At 43.2% G+C, this 17,657-nt stretch overlaps 2 protein-coding genes across 2 annotated transcripts in view; one reads left to right on the forward strand and one right to left on the reverse strand.

Moving 5' to 3' along the window:
• Nucleotides 1–397: 397 nt before the first annotated feature.
• GID8 (GID complex subunit 8 homolog) lies at nt 398–6,312 on the reverse strand. Its single transcript, XM_065645668.1, has 5 exons — nt 6,231–6,312; nt 4,883–5,012; nt 3,541–3,737; nt 2,831–3,028; nt 398–2,501 (listed from the first exon to the last, which is right to left on the reverse strand). The coding sequence occupies exons 2-5, from the start codon at nt 4,998–5,000 to the stop codon at nt 2,328–2,330; spliced, it is 687 nt and encodes a 228-aa protein (XP_065501740.1). The 5' UTR covers nt 5,001–5,012; nt 6,231–6,312; the 3' UTR covers nt 398–2,327.
• A 6,540-nt stretch (nt 6,313–12,852) lies between these two features.
• The window catches only part of DIDO1 (death inducer-obliterator 1), a 51,365-nt gene continuing 46,560 nt past the window's right edge, over nt 12,853–17,657 (forward strand). Inside the window, exon 1 of the mRNA XM_065646010.1 lies at nt 12,853–12,948. The gene's annotated coding sequence lies outside the window, so the exon portion shown is untranslated. The remainder of the gene's footprint in view (nt 12,949–17,657) is intronic.

The following is a 17,657-nucleotide window of genomic DNA, read 5'->3' on the forward strand; positions in this document are numbered from 1 at the left end:
TTATTTTTTTAATGGAAAAAAAACCAAGCTAGTGAAAATTCAAGTAATCTATGCTCAATCTTTGCCCAAATACTATATGAAATTAACGTAGCGTTCTAGAAGTACAGTGAACTTCTCAACCAGGACTGCAATACTGCATTTCTCATGGAGAAAAATGCGAGTCATGCCACAAAAACGCACCACTTTCCACGTCATCCAGGAGAAGCTTTAGATGAGATTTAACAACACGAGTGTCAAAACAGAGGAAAAGCTGATCAGTTACAGAGGAAGAAATCTGAGCTATTCCAGTTTTGTTTCTGCAGTTTGTTATTAAACAAAGTTACATTAACCATACAGTTTCTCACAAACTAGAAGTTCATACATGGTTTTTAGACATCAACCGACTGGAAAAGGAAAAAAAAAAAACAAACCAAACCAAACCAAAAAAACCCCACGAAAAACAAAAAGAAACCCCCAAAACAAAAACAAAAAACACATAAAAAACAAACAAACAAACAAAACAAAAACCCCCACAAAACAATCCAAAACCCACAACTGTTCAAAGCTTAGTGTGAGAATAACCAGCCCGGGTGAAGAAAAGCCAGACCGCAGCTGCAGCTGGGGGGCTACTGATCACTAGTTTGTCATGTATAAACTTTAAGACTCGATATCACAAATGCCTCAAAGTGGAGAACAGAAGGATCAGTAATAAACGGGAACAAATAATTTTGTTATATCCATCATCTGGCTTAACCTTGGCGCTCAGCTCTCTAATAGCTGCTTAATAAACAACAGTTTCCCCCCACAAAAAATAGCTACACAAGTAAACAGTGTTCACAGTAATGCAATCAGTAACAGGTTTTGTTATTTTCCATAAGTCGGGTGTATCTGCAAAGCTTTATACAGTTTAATGCGTAAGTATTCCAGTAAAATTAAGTGAAAACTAAGTTTCATTCTACAGGGTAGTATCTACCATACAAGACTAGATTATGTACAGTATGGGACTGGTGTGACAACTGCCCGTGTCTCATGATGTTCAGCTATTTCACCCATCGGTCTTTGTTCAGCAAATCTCTAATAACCTGATATACAGACCTAAAAATCTAGAGATCGATGTGGCGAGATTAGTGCTTACTACCACTGGATATATACCAGCGTACAGTGCTGAAAATTTAAGTCGACCAGAACACCCCATACCCAGAAGATCACAATTTGTTGACTTGAAAGTCTGGACTTGACATGTAAGACATTATAACCCTAACTGGAGTGAGGACAGTCAGTAAACAAATACAGGTGAAGATGAACTGCATCTCTTCAGAAAGGTGAGGAAGAATCGAGAGAATGGAGATTTCTCATTTTAGACAGCCCTGCTCTGCTCAGCTCAAGGCGTGAAAACAGCCCAAGTAGCTCTAAAACTACGATTGTTTTTCAGCAAGCATAAAGGCAGATCCTGCGCAAGATGAGGCATCGGAGGCTTCAACGAGCATCTCTCCCGCCGCATCATTTCCTAACACAAGCACGTCTTCCAGCTTATAAACATCCAGTGGCCTTCAAAGCTTTAGTGGAATCACTGCAGTGTCTACAGCTGCAAATTTAATATAGGGGGAAAGGCCCCTGTTAACAAAAACCCTCAAATGCCTCTGGGGCCATTTTGGTCATTTGTGAAAATTAAGAAAAAAAAAAAAAAAAAACAAAAAAACCAACTTATTTCCAACAATACTCCTCCTGAAAAGATGGGTGACTGATCCATTATGAACATAGCTCTCATCATATAAAGCACCAAAAAGTCAGAAACAAGGAAAAAAAAAAAAAGTCCTTAAATTACGATTTACAAGTTTGTACACTATTTCCTAAGCAAAACGGTTGACCTTACTGCAAAATTTATAGAGGAAAACTTGACCAGTTACTTTTAAGGGGAATGTATATCTGGCTATAACTTAAAGGTAGAAAATATTCACTGTTCTATATACACATTTCAAACAGGAGACAGTTAAACTTAACTGAATAGTTGCCAATATAACTCCGTGTTAACTCACCGGCCACTAAACTAGGCATCAGCAGCCAATTAGAAAGCTCGAGTTCTGTACTTTTAAAAATGCTATTTTATATCCTGTCCTGTTTTTAAAAATGTATTATAGTGCATAGCCTAAGTCAGACTTTCAAAGAGATACAGCGCCTTTCAATGCAGTTTTTGCAGCATTTAAAAGGGACTTTTCTCCCTTCAAATCAGATGTTCATTGAAAAATCTGAATTGAGTGCTGTACTGTAGTAAAAATATTTCAGTCACAGACTGATATAAACGTATACTGTGCAGTACTAAGATTGTTTGATGTCCATCTGCACACTTTTTACTTGGGTTCTTCAATCGTCCCCTTGCTGAGGTCTGTCATTTTGGGATATTTCACTTTCTTCTGGTCCAGCTCATTCTGAGCCCACAGTAGTAGCTTCAGTAATTTTGCCAGCTTGGGTGTTGATTCACGATTTTCATAGTCTAGAACAGCTTGGTTAACCTCACTCCATACCTGGAAAAGAAATACTGGAGTTCAGTAATAGTTTTCCTATGATTAACAGCGTAAATGTCACGCAGACACTGAAAAGATCACAACTAGCGCGCTAATTCCTCAGAACAGGGTCGGGACAAAGCTCTATAGACTCTGAGCCTGGAGAAAACACGGAAGAGAGCCAAGGAGTTGAAAACATTAGCACCATTTTTTAAAATTTTGCTTAAGAAATATTTCTGTTCTTTCGCATACCACTATATGCACTTTTCCTAAACATTTCAAAAATATTTGGACATCGTTTTCACCACATATGAATAAAAGACATTGATTTCCTTTTGAGAAAGGACTACCTTCTGTCGCTGCATCATGTTCAGCAAGTCTCCAAATGGTGATTCTTCGGGATTATCAAAGGCAAGCAAAGCCAGCGTACGCTCCATTTCTGTCAGGCATTCCCTGCTCTCCTCGCCTTGTTCTGCTAATTGGGTCTGAGCAAATTCCAGAGCTGCTTCTGTCTCGCGCTGCCGAATCAGTTCAATCAAATGCTGCTGCTACATGTGAAAGACAGAGCAATATTAGCTACACAACTAACGAATCTTCAGTATTTCAAGAGTGTAATCTTCAGACATTAGTGCGCAATTCAGGACAAACACTAATCCATAATTTGACAATTTGAGGTCAATTCTTCTCAATGTGTGAGACAAGGAGCAGACTCGTCTACAAAATTACTGAAAAAGGTAACCTGACGCTTTTCAGTAACAGGTTTTGAAAAGATGTGTTACTAAAGGAACTACTAGAAATTCAGACTAGCAGTAATTGGCAGTTGATAAGTCATAGGCCACAGCAGCTGTGACTGTAAGTTTTCACGTTACTAAGTGTATTTGATGGTTCCTGAATTATGCCACAAAGTTTCCTATTGCTACAAAATGATGCCAAGAACAAACACTTGAAATTGCATCCAGTTCAGGCACAAACCTCCCAACATACTCTTAAAACCTGCACTATTTCTTCCAGTCTCTCAGCAACCTCTCAAACAAAGATGAAGTTTGCCACCCGTCCTTACCTGCAAATGAAAGTAAAGATATCTGTTTGTATCTAGCAATTCTGGATGGAGGCTGTTTATTAATGCGATGGCTTCTTGAATCTGTCCTTTCAATATCATTTCTCGAATTTTTATTCTTTCATCGAGAGTTTCTAAATCAACACTGGGTTCAATTCCAGACTCCATTCGAAATTTCTCTGCTGCTTCTTTAAAGCCCTCTGAAATAGAAACATTTTAACTATAAAATATATTCTATGAAACACTTTTTTAAAATAGCAGCTTAAATGAAAAGATTTAAGTATTGCGTGTGGATTTGGGGGGTTTAAAGATTAAGTCTAAACTTCTGAAAAATTCCTATCTGTTTAAATAGGCATTTATCCAACAGGCGTCTAACAGTACGCGCTTAATTCATTCCTAAATCAAGTGCCCTCATTCTCTAAGGATGCACACAACTTGTAGCCTGATACCTCTTAACTTGAAAGCTTGTTTTTTACTTAAACAGAACAGTGTACTTATTCCAAAATATGAGATTTTCAAAATCACATTTTCAAAATTTGGGTAGTTTTGCTTCTCCCTCTAGTCCCCAAATCTGCTTATACAGACCAAGCAGTTTTACTGAGAAGAAACAAAAAAAATAATTTTGCTTTCTCATACCAACACTGTTTTTTCTAAACATGCAACTGCTACTTAAATCCTAAGTCATACTTTCATACACGCAAAAACTATTTACGCCACTAAGATGCTCTTCCTTCATCCCAGAGGCTTCACCTACACACCAATGTAAACAGGGGCGTAGATCGGATGCAGCCGCCTCCGCCCTGGTGCAGCTTCCCGGGAAGGTACACAGCATAATTGCTTGGGACAATGTTCTAAGTATAAAGTTGGGCTCTATGCTGAAGGGGTTAATATTTTTGGTCTCAAACTATTTTGACACCAGTGCCTTTTCGGAGTTTATCTTTCCAGCCAGTTAAAACTTGCTTCTGACAGTTGTTCCGTGCAGCTCTCAAGAGTGCTACTTGACAACTGTAACATACCTGGATCTCTGGTTTAATGGCACAAAATAGGGACAACGTACAGAAGTGGGTCATGTTTGTTAACAGCATTTCAGAAAACACTTTATTTTCTGTATCTTTTAGCAGGAGAGCTAAGGTTAATAAACGTCAGTCTCTGAATCTTACTCAGTTTTCACTTAAGAGAACATAAGAGCAGTTACACATTGCTAAGAGAAGCCAACAGCAATCACTCAATCTTTAAAGCCCTAAATCTCACTCGATCTAGTAGCATATTCTAGCCAAAACCGTCTATCTTGATAAAATAAGTGACAAGCAGTTAAGAGCCTGCTCGCACTACTACTCATTTTTACCTGTAACAAGGTAGTTCATGATAAGGCGGTTCATGTCCGCTCTCTGGATATGCAAGTTATTAAGTTTTTCCATCCATTCATCTTTCGTGATTTCATCAGGTTTTTCTGCATAACTCATCCTGGACTCTTACTACAAGAAAATAAAAGCACCTCATTTAACATGGTTCAAGAAGTAAGTTTAATGTGTATACACTCTGTGTTACTATCATCTTTATATAAAATCTTGTTTATGAGATCTTTTAAAGTAATAGTCCAAAAGAGCTGCTTTCCCTCTCAAAACACATTTTCCATTTTCATCCTCACTCCTGCACTCTTTCACATCTGCTCGCCAGCCACTAAAGCTGCTTTCATCAACGGTCAGAATAAAAATTCAAATACCATCTTATTGCACTTACTCTTAAATCCACTCCAAATAAATCTCGTTTACAAGTTACACAGGACACACGGCACCATAAAGTGACACAAGTGAATCAAAGAGTTTGACAGCTGGCCAGAAAAATTGTAACAAACCTTTAAAGCAAAGACTACGTAAGCAAGACTTGCTTTAAAGTTTTCACCAAAACCTAGACAGGACAGTTCCATATATTGTATAGCTACAGCACAGTACATGCCACATTATCCAATGTATAACTTAGAAGACTTACACTAACTTAGCTTTGCTGTCCCCAAAAGTACTCCAGTCAACACCACTAAAATGCCATCTCCTAGTACTTTTCTCGACAGCATATTTTTTTCAGATTTGCAAGCAAAGCACTTCGCTAAAATTTAAGCCGACTTTTAATCATTTCTACCTTCAAGTCACGATCACAAAGGCAGCAAAGGGGGAGGAGAGGCGGCAACAACAACAACAGCAACAGGCTCCGCCGCCCCTCCCGCACAAACACGAGCGGCAGCGCGCCCTCTCATCCCCGGCCAGTTTCCAACAGGTTCTTCTCCCTCTCAACTACCGCCGGCCGCAGGGAAGTTGGCCGCCGGGCGGCAGGACCAGCCCGGGCCGCTGAGGGGCCGATCGCTCCCAGGCCCCCCCGTTCGCGCCGCTCCCAACCACGCGACGGGGGGACGAGGCTGTGTGCAGCTTCAGCCCCGCGCGGTCCCCGCCCGCCGGGACACCCCGACCTCCCCTCGCAGCGCCGCGGCCCCCGCCCGCCCACAGCCCGTGAGGTGCTGCCCCCGGCCCGGCCATCCCCGCGGCCCGGGCCACCCAAGCGCTCGGCCTCGCTCGCCACAGGCCCAGCGCCTCCCCGACACCCAGAGCGGCCCCCAGCGGGCCGACCCGCCGGGCCAGGGGAAGGGCCCCGCCAGCCCCCGTCCCCCAAGGGAAGGAGCGGGCCCGCCGGCGCCATCTTACCCAGCGCGCCGCGGTGCCGGCTCCGACGCACGAACGCGGGCCCCTCCGCCGCCTCCGCCAGGCCGCTGGTGCGCGGATCTCGCGAGAACAACCCTCTCGGCCAATCAGCGCCCGGAGAGGGGCGAGAACATGCAACCATAGAGTCGACCTCCGGGATAGAGTGTACGTGCGGCCTTGTTGGTGCACCCCGGCCGCGGGGAGGTGGTACCATAGAGGCGGCGAGGGGTGGCGGCGCCTGAGTAGCGCAGATCTGGGCCCGATCCCGCCGCGGCCACCGTAGCGCGGGGCGAGCGGGGCCGCAAGATGGCTGCACCGGGCAGCCGCGGGGACAGGGCAAGCCCGTGGGGATGGGGGCACTGCAGCAGAGGGAGCCGAAGGCCAGGCCTTGCCCCTTTCCTGCCTGCTCACGGCCGCACAGACGTCGGCGCAGGGCCCGTTCTGGCTCCCCCGTGCTGCCTGTGCCAGCAGCTGCTCGGTGACTCGTGTCCCCCTGACGCTTGAATAACACCCGAGGTGACAGCGGGGACCTCCCTAGGAGAGGGACACCAACCCCGAAGCAGAAATTCCGTGTCGGGCCGCTGCCCGCAGAGCTGGCCCTGCCAATCTGCCGGGTTAATGTAAAGGGAGAATCATAGGAGTCATAGAATGTCCTGAGCTGGAGGGACCCGCAAGGATCATCGAGTCCAACTCCTGTCCCTGCACGGGACACCCCGTAGTTCACACCGTGTGTCTGAGGACGTTGTCCAGTCTCTTCTTGAACACTGTCAGGCTTGGGGCTGTGACACCTCCCCGGGGAGCCTGTTCCAGTGTCCAGCACCTCTGGGTGAAGAACCTTTTCTGAATGTCCAGCCTGACCCTCCCCTGGCACATCTTCCTGCCATTCCCTCAGGTCCTGTCATTGGTCACTAAAGCGAGGAATTCCATGCCCACCCGTCCTCCTCCCCTTGCGAGGAAGCTGTAACCATGATGAGGTTTCCTCTCAGTCTCCTCCAAGCTGAACAAACCGAGCAACTTTAGGCACTCCTCATACAGCTTCCTCTCCAAACCCTTCACCAACTTTGTAGAAGGGCAGCTATAGATCCCAGCCCGGTGTATCGTTGTACAGTTCCACCAATATCCATGACTGTCGATTGGCTGGACTGTGAACCGCGGGGGCTGAGGGCTCCGATTTATGATCTCTGCCAAAAATCCACATTGGCTGCTGAGTTAATAAACCTGCTGTGGCAAGATCCAGTGGGGTTTGTGAGTCAAAGCACTCCCCAGAAAGTCCGAGGCGACACTTCGATTTACAGATTTAAACGAAAAACAGGCTTAAGAGGTACTTTTATGTGTGAAATGCTGCAAATGGTATTCCTCAGAAAAACATAATTTCACACAGAGGGGGGATATGGATACAATTACTCATTTTTCACTCTTGTTTTTGTACATATGCCATAAAGTGCAGCCTCCAAACCTCACTTCTGTTACAATTTTTCCTACATTGAAATGGAGAAAAGCCACAATGTAATCAGTAATTTATTATTCTAACTTGTTTCCCCAGACAAACCTCCACGTTTATAAAGACTGCAGAGTTGTGGACAAAGAGCCTCCAATATAAATATTACATATATATATATATATATCAATACATGCCATTAGTCGTTAGCCACGTGACAAAGCTACAGTGTGACAAGGAATCCCATCGATCAGGCTTTAATCTAAAAACTTATCGCAATGAATTTCACTAATTGGGAAATACCAACATTCAGGCTCTGGTTTTGAAGCAGGGGGTTTGTAAATCTCCCTGTGGCTCAGCTGTCCTGGCTGGTTCTTGTCAGCTCCTCCCTAAAAGGCGGAGTTTTTCGGGAGATTTCCATAAAGAGGACGAGGGGAGGAAGAAGCTTCTCTCTGGGGTGATTTCTTGGCTTTTTTACAGAGGGAAACGCACCCCGAGCAGAGGGGAGACAACAGAGTGTAATTCGTACCACAATTGCTGTTTACAGGTAAAGAGTAAGCGTAATCGCTTTCCAATAAGTAGAATAATATATTGACTAAGTAAGCTAAAAATGCGTGAGGTACTGTTTTGCAGCCTACTTGGTGGTGTGGTGCTGACACCTGCTTTTTCAATCAAATGCAACAAGAATTTACCACTTTATTGTACCTGAGCTAAAGCAAAGTAGAAATGGGGTAAAACCAGCTCCTGACTTGTGGTTTTGCTTGTTGTGAAAAATAGTTTAGGATTTTTTACAATTATTTTTAGGAGGTGTTTTGGTTTTTTCTCCTGACCCTAATGTTAACAAAAATAAGTTTGTAATGTTTTTGTGCAGAATACCATGGCCAGCCGCGTTCTCCTTTCTTTTCCCCTTTCATATGCTTTCTGTAGTTTTTTGATGGTTTCAGTAACGTCAAACCTTAAAAACTGAGCTTTTGTTTGAGAGAAGAGGCCTTATAACCACCTTAGTTGGCAACAAACATACTTGGAATGTTACTATTGAGGCATTTTCTTACTGTGTCTGAAAACAAAGTGACTTTGTAATGCTTGAATTGTTTGTATTTGGTTAAATAGTAGTAAACAGTGCTACTTGTAGTGGCATCTTTTTTGATGGTAGTATTGGCCCAAAGTGATAAAATCCTAAGTATACAAAAACTTCCAATATTCCTTTATCTTGATACAGGGCTTTTTTCCCCCTACTAATGACCTTGAGTGCAATGGAAACTCTGCATGTGTGGGTGATTGAGCAGTATCTTGAGTAATAAATGACACATTTTATACTAACTCCTGATAAAAGTCTGCCTAGTCACCTTCTGTATTCCCCTCTTTTTAACTTGTATCTCACTGAATAAATGTTTAATCATCCCATGTACAATACCTGCTGCTGTCTTTAGTGAAGAGGAACATTTATGTTCCCTGTGCTTTGTAGCCTGGCATACTCAAGGACTTGGAAATACCAAATTTGCATGGCTGTTCTTTGTTAAACCTCACAAAATTAAGAAGGGAGTTGGAAAATACAAAGCTGTGCAAAAAGCTTCCTATATCATTCCTCCTTTTCTTAGCACTAAAAGCCCTTACATTCTCCCCAAAGTTGGAACCAAACCTTTCTTTCATTACTCAGGGAAAACCTTGCAGGATACTTTTGTGACTCTAGATTTGGCATAGAATCATAGAATGCATGGAAACAAACTGCTTTGCTCTTGGGAAACTATCTTGTAGCTTCAAGATGCCATAGTCCTGCAAGAATCTTGAAATGAGGGCAGTAATAACATGGGAAGTTGAACTTTTTGGCAAGACTACAAAACTGAGATTGAAAGAAACATATAGTAACTAATTCAGTGCAGTTTATAGAATTTTCTGTATGGATTAAGGTTTGATAAATCCTAATTTCAAAAAAGTATTTTGATGGCTGATATTTGGAGTTGATTAGACTGAATCCCAAACCAAAATCACTAATTCCTGGAGAAGTCAAAAAAAAAAAATCCCTGAAAAAAAAAATGTATATATTGCAGGGGGAGGAAGAGTGTTTACCTAGAATTGGAAGGAAAAGAATCTGGAAGTTTGTCATCTGGTAAGAAAGGGGATTGCTTTATTTATTTAAAGATGATAAACTCTTGGTAAAGTGTTTCTCTGTGCTCTTGTAGTCTTTATGACAAATGAAGTATCGGCAGCCTCGGTGAATCAGGGATGCAGAAGGTACACTGCAGTGAACACCTGACATATCTATTCTGAGTGATGTGCTAAACTCTGAGGACAGAGGCCATTTTCTACCAAAAAAAAAGGTAAAGCTGGAGCACAGCCAACAGAAATTAGTCTTTTCTGACTTTAAATTATTAATCTGTTGAAAAAAAAAAAAAGGGCAAAACAATGCTAGAAATGGAGGAGTGAAGAGAACTCATCCCTACTCTTTTCATGGGCTAACTCTGTCTCTAGCTTTTACCTGGCTGCTGAAATGATTGGCTCCTGAGAACATTGAGTGAGGAAGGACTGAGAGAAAGGGTGAACATAAAGTAAGTATTTAAGGGCTTTGCATCTTCAAACACTGGAAGAGGTCACCACCTTGGTGAAGGGAAAGGTGGGTGAGACAAGTGACACCCCAGGTGTCTGGGGAGACAACTCTGCAACACAAAGGTGCCCGTCACAAATGGTTTCATGGGTCACGTGTAAAGACCATTGTGTACACACTGCAAATATAAGTAAGGGCAATTTGTAGACACCTAAAGTTTAAAAATGAATAATTAGGAAAACCCAAGGGATAAACAAAGCTCTGTCAGCTGCAGAGGACAGTTTCAGTGTACGGACCGCTTATTAGTGGAAAAGGTTTTGGAAAGCAGTGGAAAAAAGTTTTAAGGAGAGTTAGTGCTGAGGGATTTGTAGATATCTCAGCATAAGCTTATCCGGTGTTTAAGAAGGAGAGATAGATAAGGTGCTTATTAGGCTGTTTTAGAAGCTGATTGATAGTCATTAATCTATGCTAGGATTGCCCAGCAATGTTTTCAGTTCAAGCCAGTTAGAAGCTATTGTCAAGTTATATGAGAGGAGACCTAAACTGAAAGAAAACTCACTCTATTCTGAGTGATGTGCTAAACTCACAAAAAAAGCTCCTTCTGCGTGCTGCGAGGACAATGCAGATTCAGACAAGTAGCCCAGGAGTAAATTTCCCAAATTAAGGGAAATCTGGCTCTAACAGGAAAATAATTAGGAAGGGAGTGAAGCAGGGGAAGAACTGAGGTGCTGAGGGTTCCATTTAAGTGAAGGTGACACAGGTGCTTAGTCAGCAGAGGTAGATACTGATTTGGGCTGTAACACAAAAACTGAGTTTTTTCTGGGTTGAAAGTGTTAATGTGCTTTAGCTGGTGTTCACTGGGTGTGTAGAGTGTATCAGTATTATGTTAAGATAGTGTAAGCCTCTTACTAAATGTGTGTAAGAGGCATTTAATACTAGTTTCACTGTGGGATCCCCTGTTCACTGTTGGTGTGCAATTCCTTGTTTTGCATGTTCCCTCTCCCTGGGTGTGTAATTCCTGGGTTTGAGCACTCCCTGGATGCTAAATTTGTCTATTAACAACATCTCATCAGCTTTTCCCAGGGCATAAATCACAGTGCAGCTTGATTTACCAAATCACAAGGTATTTCCCCTCCATGTGTTTTTGATTTATTGTAGCCCTGTAGCTGCAAAGTAAAAATTGAACTTCTGTTTGCCTTTAATAATGGTGTCTTGTACTTTTGCACACCTCTTGGTGTTCCTGTGTGAAGTAAGTATTAATACTGTCCAGTTTTACAGGTGGAGAAAGAGGCTGACTATGCTATCAGAAAAAAGGCTAATAGTAGCTTTTCCAACATTATCCTGAGGTTTTACCACCAGAAGTCTTCTACAGAGTATTCTTTAGAATGCAGATTTCCAAAAGATATAATCAAATTACTCAATAGAATCCTGTAATTCTATAGAATTAATGCTAAGTATGTTTGTTTCCTCATGTTTTCACTCCTTAATTGTAGTAAATACTGCACCCATCTGGAATCCAACTGCAATCAATTTTATCAACCTATAAGAAAAAATGTGCAGGATCAGGGTCAATCAAAGAGCCAAACCTCACATTTCCAACTGCCTGAAAGGCTCCTCAGATGTTCAGGTCAGGAGTGTTTGCATGGCCTTGTTGGTCCCTTGGGACCCCTCAGCAGTTGTGATTTGCAGGCGTTTCTGCTGGTTAATATCACAAATGCTGACAGTGGGAACAATAGGAGTTAACTCTCTGTAACTCTTTATAGCAGCTTGGATCCTGGATTTTCAGTAGCCCAACCTTTAAGGGTTTGTTTACTGGGAAGTCTCCTTGCAGTGGATAAGCTGATCCAGTGAATGCTTCCCTTCCACAGCACCCCGTACTTTGGACCCAAGGGAAAGTGTTATTGCGGCAATTGCTGTTTGATTTTTCTAAAGCAGATGGAGTAGAATAGGAAAAACAAAACCACCATGGAATGAGGACAGGTGGGAAGCAAAGCTGCTGTGAGCAGCTGGGCCTGCAAGCAGCAGGTGAGCTCCTCTGCTGTGTCAATCCTGTGACAAAGCTGTACTTCTGTGTGAGAAGTCTCACTGTAAGCAAGAAAAGTATTTAGTGCTGCTACAATGTGGTTTTGCTTTGGCACTTGCAACTTCTCCAATAATGAATAAAACTGCCGTTCCTGTGGGGTAATATCACCCCATGTTTTGGTAAGAAAGCTGGAAGCAGGAGTTGTTGATCTCTAGAACTCATCTGCAGCAGAAGCCCTGAGGTGACCAGGGTGGCCTGCCTCGAGTTTTCCCCAGTGGCTTCAGGAACAGCAGCGTCTGGCTGACTAGAGCTGACGGCATGGGGACTCCGCGGGCAGCCTCGTCTCTACGGCTGTGTGGGGAACGGCTCAGCCTCCCCTGGAGCTGGAGGGAGGCGGAGAAGGGCGAGCGGGGTATGTCTGAACAAGGGGTGACCGGGCAGGAGCGACCGCCCGCCCTTTTCCCGCCCAGCTCCCCGCCGTGAGGGAGCACGCGCCGCTGGGGCGGAGCCAACGCCAACCGAAGTCTTCCGAGGTGCCGTGCGCAAAAGCGAAGCGCGGCGCGGGCGCTCTAGGCAGCCGTTGGCCGCCCGTTCGGTCTCTATGGTAGCGGGGGAGGAGCGTCCCCGCCCAGCGCTCGGGAGCGGTTGCGAGGAGGAAATGGCGGCTCGGCTCGGTTGAGACCTGCGGCGGCGAGATCCCCCTCACCCCCTCCCCGCGGTGAGTGAGGGAGGCAGCCGGAGAAGCACCGGCACGGGAGGAGAAAGGGAACGGGGCCGCCTCTGCGGCGGAGGAGGTCGCGGAAAAGAGGCAACCGCCTCCTGCGGCCTGGACGCCTTCGGGCTCGACTAGAAAATGGAGGCGGGTGGTGCGGGTCAGGGCGGCCGGAGGGACCGCGAGGGGGGCGGTGAGGGGGGGTAGCGCGGCCTGTTTTCAGGAGACCGCCGGTGCGGCTGCAGGGTACGTGCACACCGGAGGCCTGGCCCGGTTCCAGAGGAGGTCGGCGACTCAATGCGGCCCCCCCACCCCCGGATGGAGCCAAAAGCCGCCGCCCCATGAGCTGATAAGGCGGTTGGGCCGGAGCGGAGCCGCCGCCTCCCCGGGCGGAGCGGGCGGGAAGGCGGGCTCCTCCATCTTGTGAGGAGAGACAGAGAGGGGACGGTTTGTGCTGTGAGGCGATGGACGCCGGCGAGCTGCTCCCTGACGTCGCAACCGCCTTTAACCGCCTTTAACCGCCTCTCTCGCTCGGTGTCACCGTTGCCGTAGCAGCGGCCCCGGGGTTCGGCGGGGCGGGGGCGGCGGCGGCCTTGGCGGTGCCGATCGCCGCGGGGGAGCCGAGAAACCCACCCGAAAACTCATCCCGGGGCTGGGGGGCTTCGGAGGGTGGGGGTAAAATTAACCTGCTTTGAGGTGACTTTTTCCCGGGCGATGGAGGTGATCTCCATATTGGTGAGTTATACAACAAAAGTTGAACTTTATCACGTTTCTCGCAGGGGAAAAGAGGAGGGGTTGGATTTTTAGACTGTAGTAATGGCTGGCTGGCTTTAAATATTCAGTAATTTCCTTGTCAATAACTAATCCTTATGCCTTGCACTATTAAATACTGTCTCTTGGAGGTGATGGTAGTTGGAGTTGCTTATTTTATTTGGCTTGCAAAAGCCATTCTTTGATGGTGACCCAAATTCGTTTTATACAGTTAACTTCCAGTTTATACCTCCAAGTGATAGCTATATTTTGGTAGTGGTTTAAGAAGATTTTACCTTTTTAGCTTAGAAAGAACGTTACAATATTTTTAACATGTTACAAAATGTGTGTTACACTCTCCCTGCTGTTTGTATGTTCAGTAATTCAGAACAGTGTAACATGCTGGTTTTATTTAACTCAAAAGAATATATATAGCATTCATAGTTTCTCTAGTTTTTAATGCATAATCTTTGAGGTTTTTTGCAGAAATAGCTGCTTTGAATACTTAATCATCACAGCCTTGTTTAAGTAAATTCCTTGGCAGCTGATATTCAGCTATATTTTGCTTTATTTTATGAGAACTTTTTCGCTGCTTTTTGTTTGTGTTTTACACAGTTTTCTTAAATGGTAATTTGAGTTGGTTTAGCTTCAACTGTGTTGCTGCTTCTACAAACAATTTGATAGCTTTTTAAGCAATTTAATTGCTGGTCAATGAAAAATGATATGTGTAGTTACAGTATAAGTGTAGCATATACTGTGTTAATTGTAATAGATATTTTGGGTTCTGCTCCACTTTTATGCATGCCAGCTGCTTGTTAGCGTTCTTTGACATTTGGAACTTTCTGTAGGAATAAATGTAGAAGTACACTCAAAATAGCTGTTCGGTCAGGCCTTAAATTTTTTTCCCTTGATGGTTCCAGGAACATATTGCACATAAAGGATTTTTTTAATGGACTTTGGTGGAAGAATAAAGGCTTATGTTACCCTTCAGCCTACTTTGAGACCACATGACTCCAGTGATTTGCAAATCAAATAATTGTTGATTTCAAGACTAGCATTTAATTTTTTTTTTTTACAAAGTTTCTGTGTTGTTTTGTTTGTAAGGGGTGTTTTCATTGATTTCTATGGGTGTGTAAATGAAGTTTTTGCTCTGCTACAAATTTATATGCATTACAAAATACTTATAGGTTTAAAAATTTTTCAAATATAAAATAATAGGGATAATTCACACAGTGCTTTGGAGGGTGCATGTGATATAACTAAGATGTTGCTTGAGTTTAAAAACCAAACAAGCCTGAAACTCCCCAAAGCAATGCTAATAGAATTGTATGAGTCCAAAATAGTAAATAAAATTGAATAAATATTTTTCAGTGGTGGACTCATCAAAAGGCAGCGTTTGATCTAATTAATCCTGCTTCACTACTAAGATTTTTCTGGCAGTAGCTTATGTTATTCGTTTCTGTTTTAAGATAGTAATTGTTTTTATAGTTGTAACTTACAACTGTGCAATTTTAATTCTGTGTACAGCCTGAAAATTCAGCTAGAAATACTAAGCGGAGAGAGGAAGGGCAGGACTATAGGAGTTAGGCTGAGGGTTTGTAAAATGTACTGATTGAAGAAGGGACTGAAATCAGCAAGAGGAAGATCAGATGGTTTTAGTTGACAGAAGTGGTCGTGTCTATCTGCACTAGTTTTATGCTCTAGTGCGCTTTTTCTGCCTGATATCTTTTGTAGTGCTACAAGTAGTAGGACAGTGATAGGATATTTAAGGAGAGTGTTTTAATATTAAGTAAGATTGATCTAGTTTATGCAAGAACCGGTGGCTTTTTTGTGCGCTGTCAGGCTTTTCTCCTCAGTAGGAGAATCTTTAGTCAACTGTCAGTTAACACTTTGAGGGTTGTACTACTATTAAGTTTTTATCTAATGCAGCTTCTGAAATAAGTGAATATTTCGCATTAATGAACGATGGTGGTATCAGGAGCATTGATGGACTTTGAGGTTAGGAAAAATCTTACTGCCAGTTAAGGAGCTAAGGCACAAAGACTAAATGTGCATTATCTGTGTTCTCACAGTAAACTCTAAGCAAAATTAGGAACTGAACTGTGTTGCCGAAAATGTATTTTCAGTGCACTTGAAGAGGTCAAGTTCAGTAGCAGAAATTGAACATTAGGAAAGTAAGTAATATGTGTTTGTAAAATATTTTTATTCAAGGTGATGGAAAAAGAAACAATGAAAGTTTGATATTTCTGTTGCCTAAACTTAGGACCGTAGCTTGTAAAGTTGGCTTGTACTAGGACCTTTAAAAGGTTTCTTGTACAGAGATGGTTCTGTTTGGTTTTTTAGTTTAAGCTTTTGACCACAGAAGGCTGCCTTTTTTCCCCCTTAATCTATGTAAAAGAGAAATGAGAAAAAAAGAACTACCTATACTCTTGTGATTCTGCTCACAACTATTCTTAATGAGCAAAATCTGTTTGCCATCTCATTTTTGCTTATACTATTCAGACCCTGAAAGCAGAAATAAACCTGACCAAAAAATTAAATTTTATTTTATTGCCTTTAGGTAAATATTCGTTGTTAGGTCAGGTATGGGATTAGCTTACTCAGTAGAATGTGAATAAAAGGCTTCAGAAGGTATTATAGGAGTAGCAAAAAAGCCAAATGTCAGTCTGTTAGTAACACAACAGTGTACCTGTCTAGTCTTCTAAGCTCTCCTGAAGCTTAGGACTAGAAAATACCAATGTCATGTATATAATACTTTTCTTTCACCTTAAAATTAATGTTTCCTCAAATGCAGAAAACAATAAACTGAATACAATTCTCGTGTATCAAACACAATTACAGACCTGCAGGTTGGCAGATGTGCATGGTCGTAAGTGCCTCATGTTAAAGTTTGATTTTTGCTAAAGTTCTGTCAGTGCAGTTGTCAGTTCCAGTTCTTTGCCCAGCTCCTGACAGGCTGAGCGGTGCTGGCAAAAGCATCTTAGAATCTGTTTGCTAATGTAACTTTTTTCATTCAAGGAATTTGAGTGAACTTTCAAAGTCTTTACTTCCTCCTGAGATAAACTGCTTCCCTGCTTGGAAGGGCCCGTACTCGTGTGTTGATAGAGCTTTGTTAGTTATTCCGTGTGCACCAGAGTGATAAACCTGCGCTGCACCAGGCAGGTGCACACCTGTACCCACCCTGCAAACACACCACTTGTACAGGTAAAAGTACCATTCTGCAGATGTCATTAGCCAGCTCTCTGCTGATTAGGGGTTGTACCCTTAACATTCCTGACTTCTGCAGTTGTGACAGTGAACATCTCTAGTGTAGATACGATCATAGTCTCGTCTACTATTAAATAAAATTTTCATGTTTGCCAGATTACTGGTGGGCCTGCTGCTAAAGTGCCTTGAATGTTTCTGTGAGAAAGCACTATTAGCTGAATTTAGCAGTGGGAACTTCACTCTGGTTCAAAGAAGCACTCTTTGCTGCTTATCCAGAATAAAGTACACTTGTAATACCTGTTGCTGTCTTCATTCTGCTGCACTACCTCCTGAGTGGTCCATCCGTCCTTTCCTTTGATTTATTTTTTTCGACTGTTCTGGTCCTGTATGACACAACTTGAAAGAAGACATTTTAAAAAATGTTTTACTTGAGAAGATGATTTTTTAGTTTGAAAGACATCCAAATAAACTTCAGTGTGTGTGTGTATTTTGTGTTGTATAAACCAGGGAGTTACTTCATGCATTTTTGTTGGAGTAGTTATGTTGTACTGTGGAGTCGCTCGTTGTCTGTTCTAACTGCTGCGCACCAGTCTGTGCTGTGTGTGTGTGGTGATGTGGTTCTGTGCATACACATTGAATTCAACACTTCCAGGAGGTCCCACATTCACTGCACAGGTGCGGGATTGCTGTCCTGTGCGTGCAGTTACCGTCGTGCGAGGCACTGGCCTCCTTAGGAGGCTCACACAAGGTAAGTGAAC

The sequence above is a fragment of the Caloenas nicobarica genome, chromosome 15, assembly GCF_036013445.1.
Source record: "Caloenas nicobarica isolate bCalNic1 chromosome 15, bCalNic1.hap1, whole genome shotgun sequence".
Lineage (NCBI taxonomy): Eukaryota > Metazoa > Chordata > Aves > Columbiformes > Columbidae > Caloenas > Caloenas nicobarica.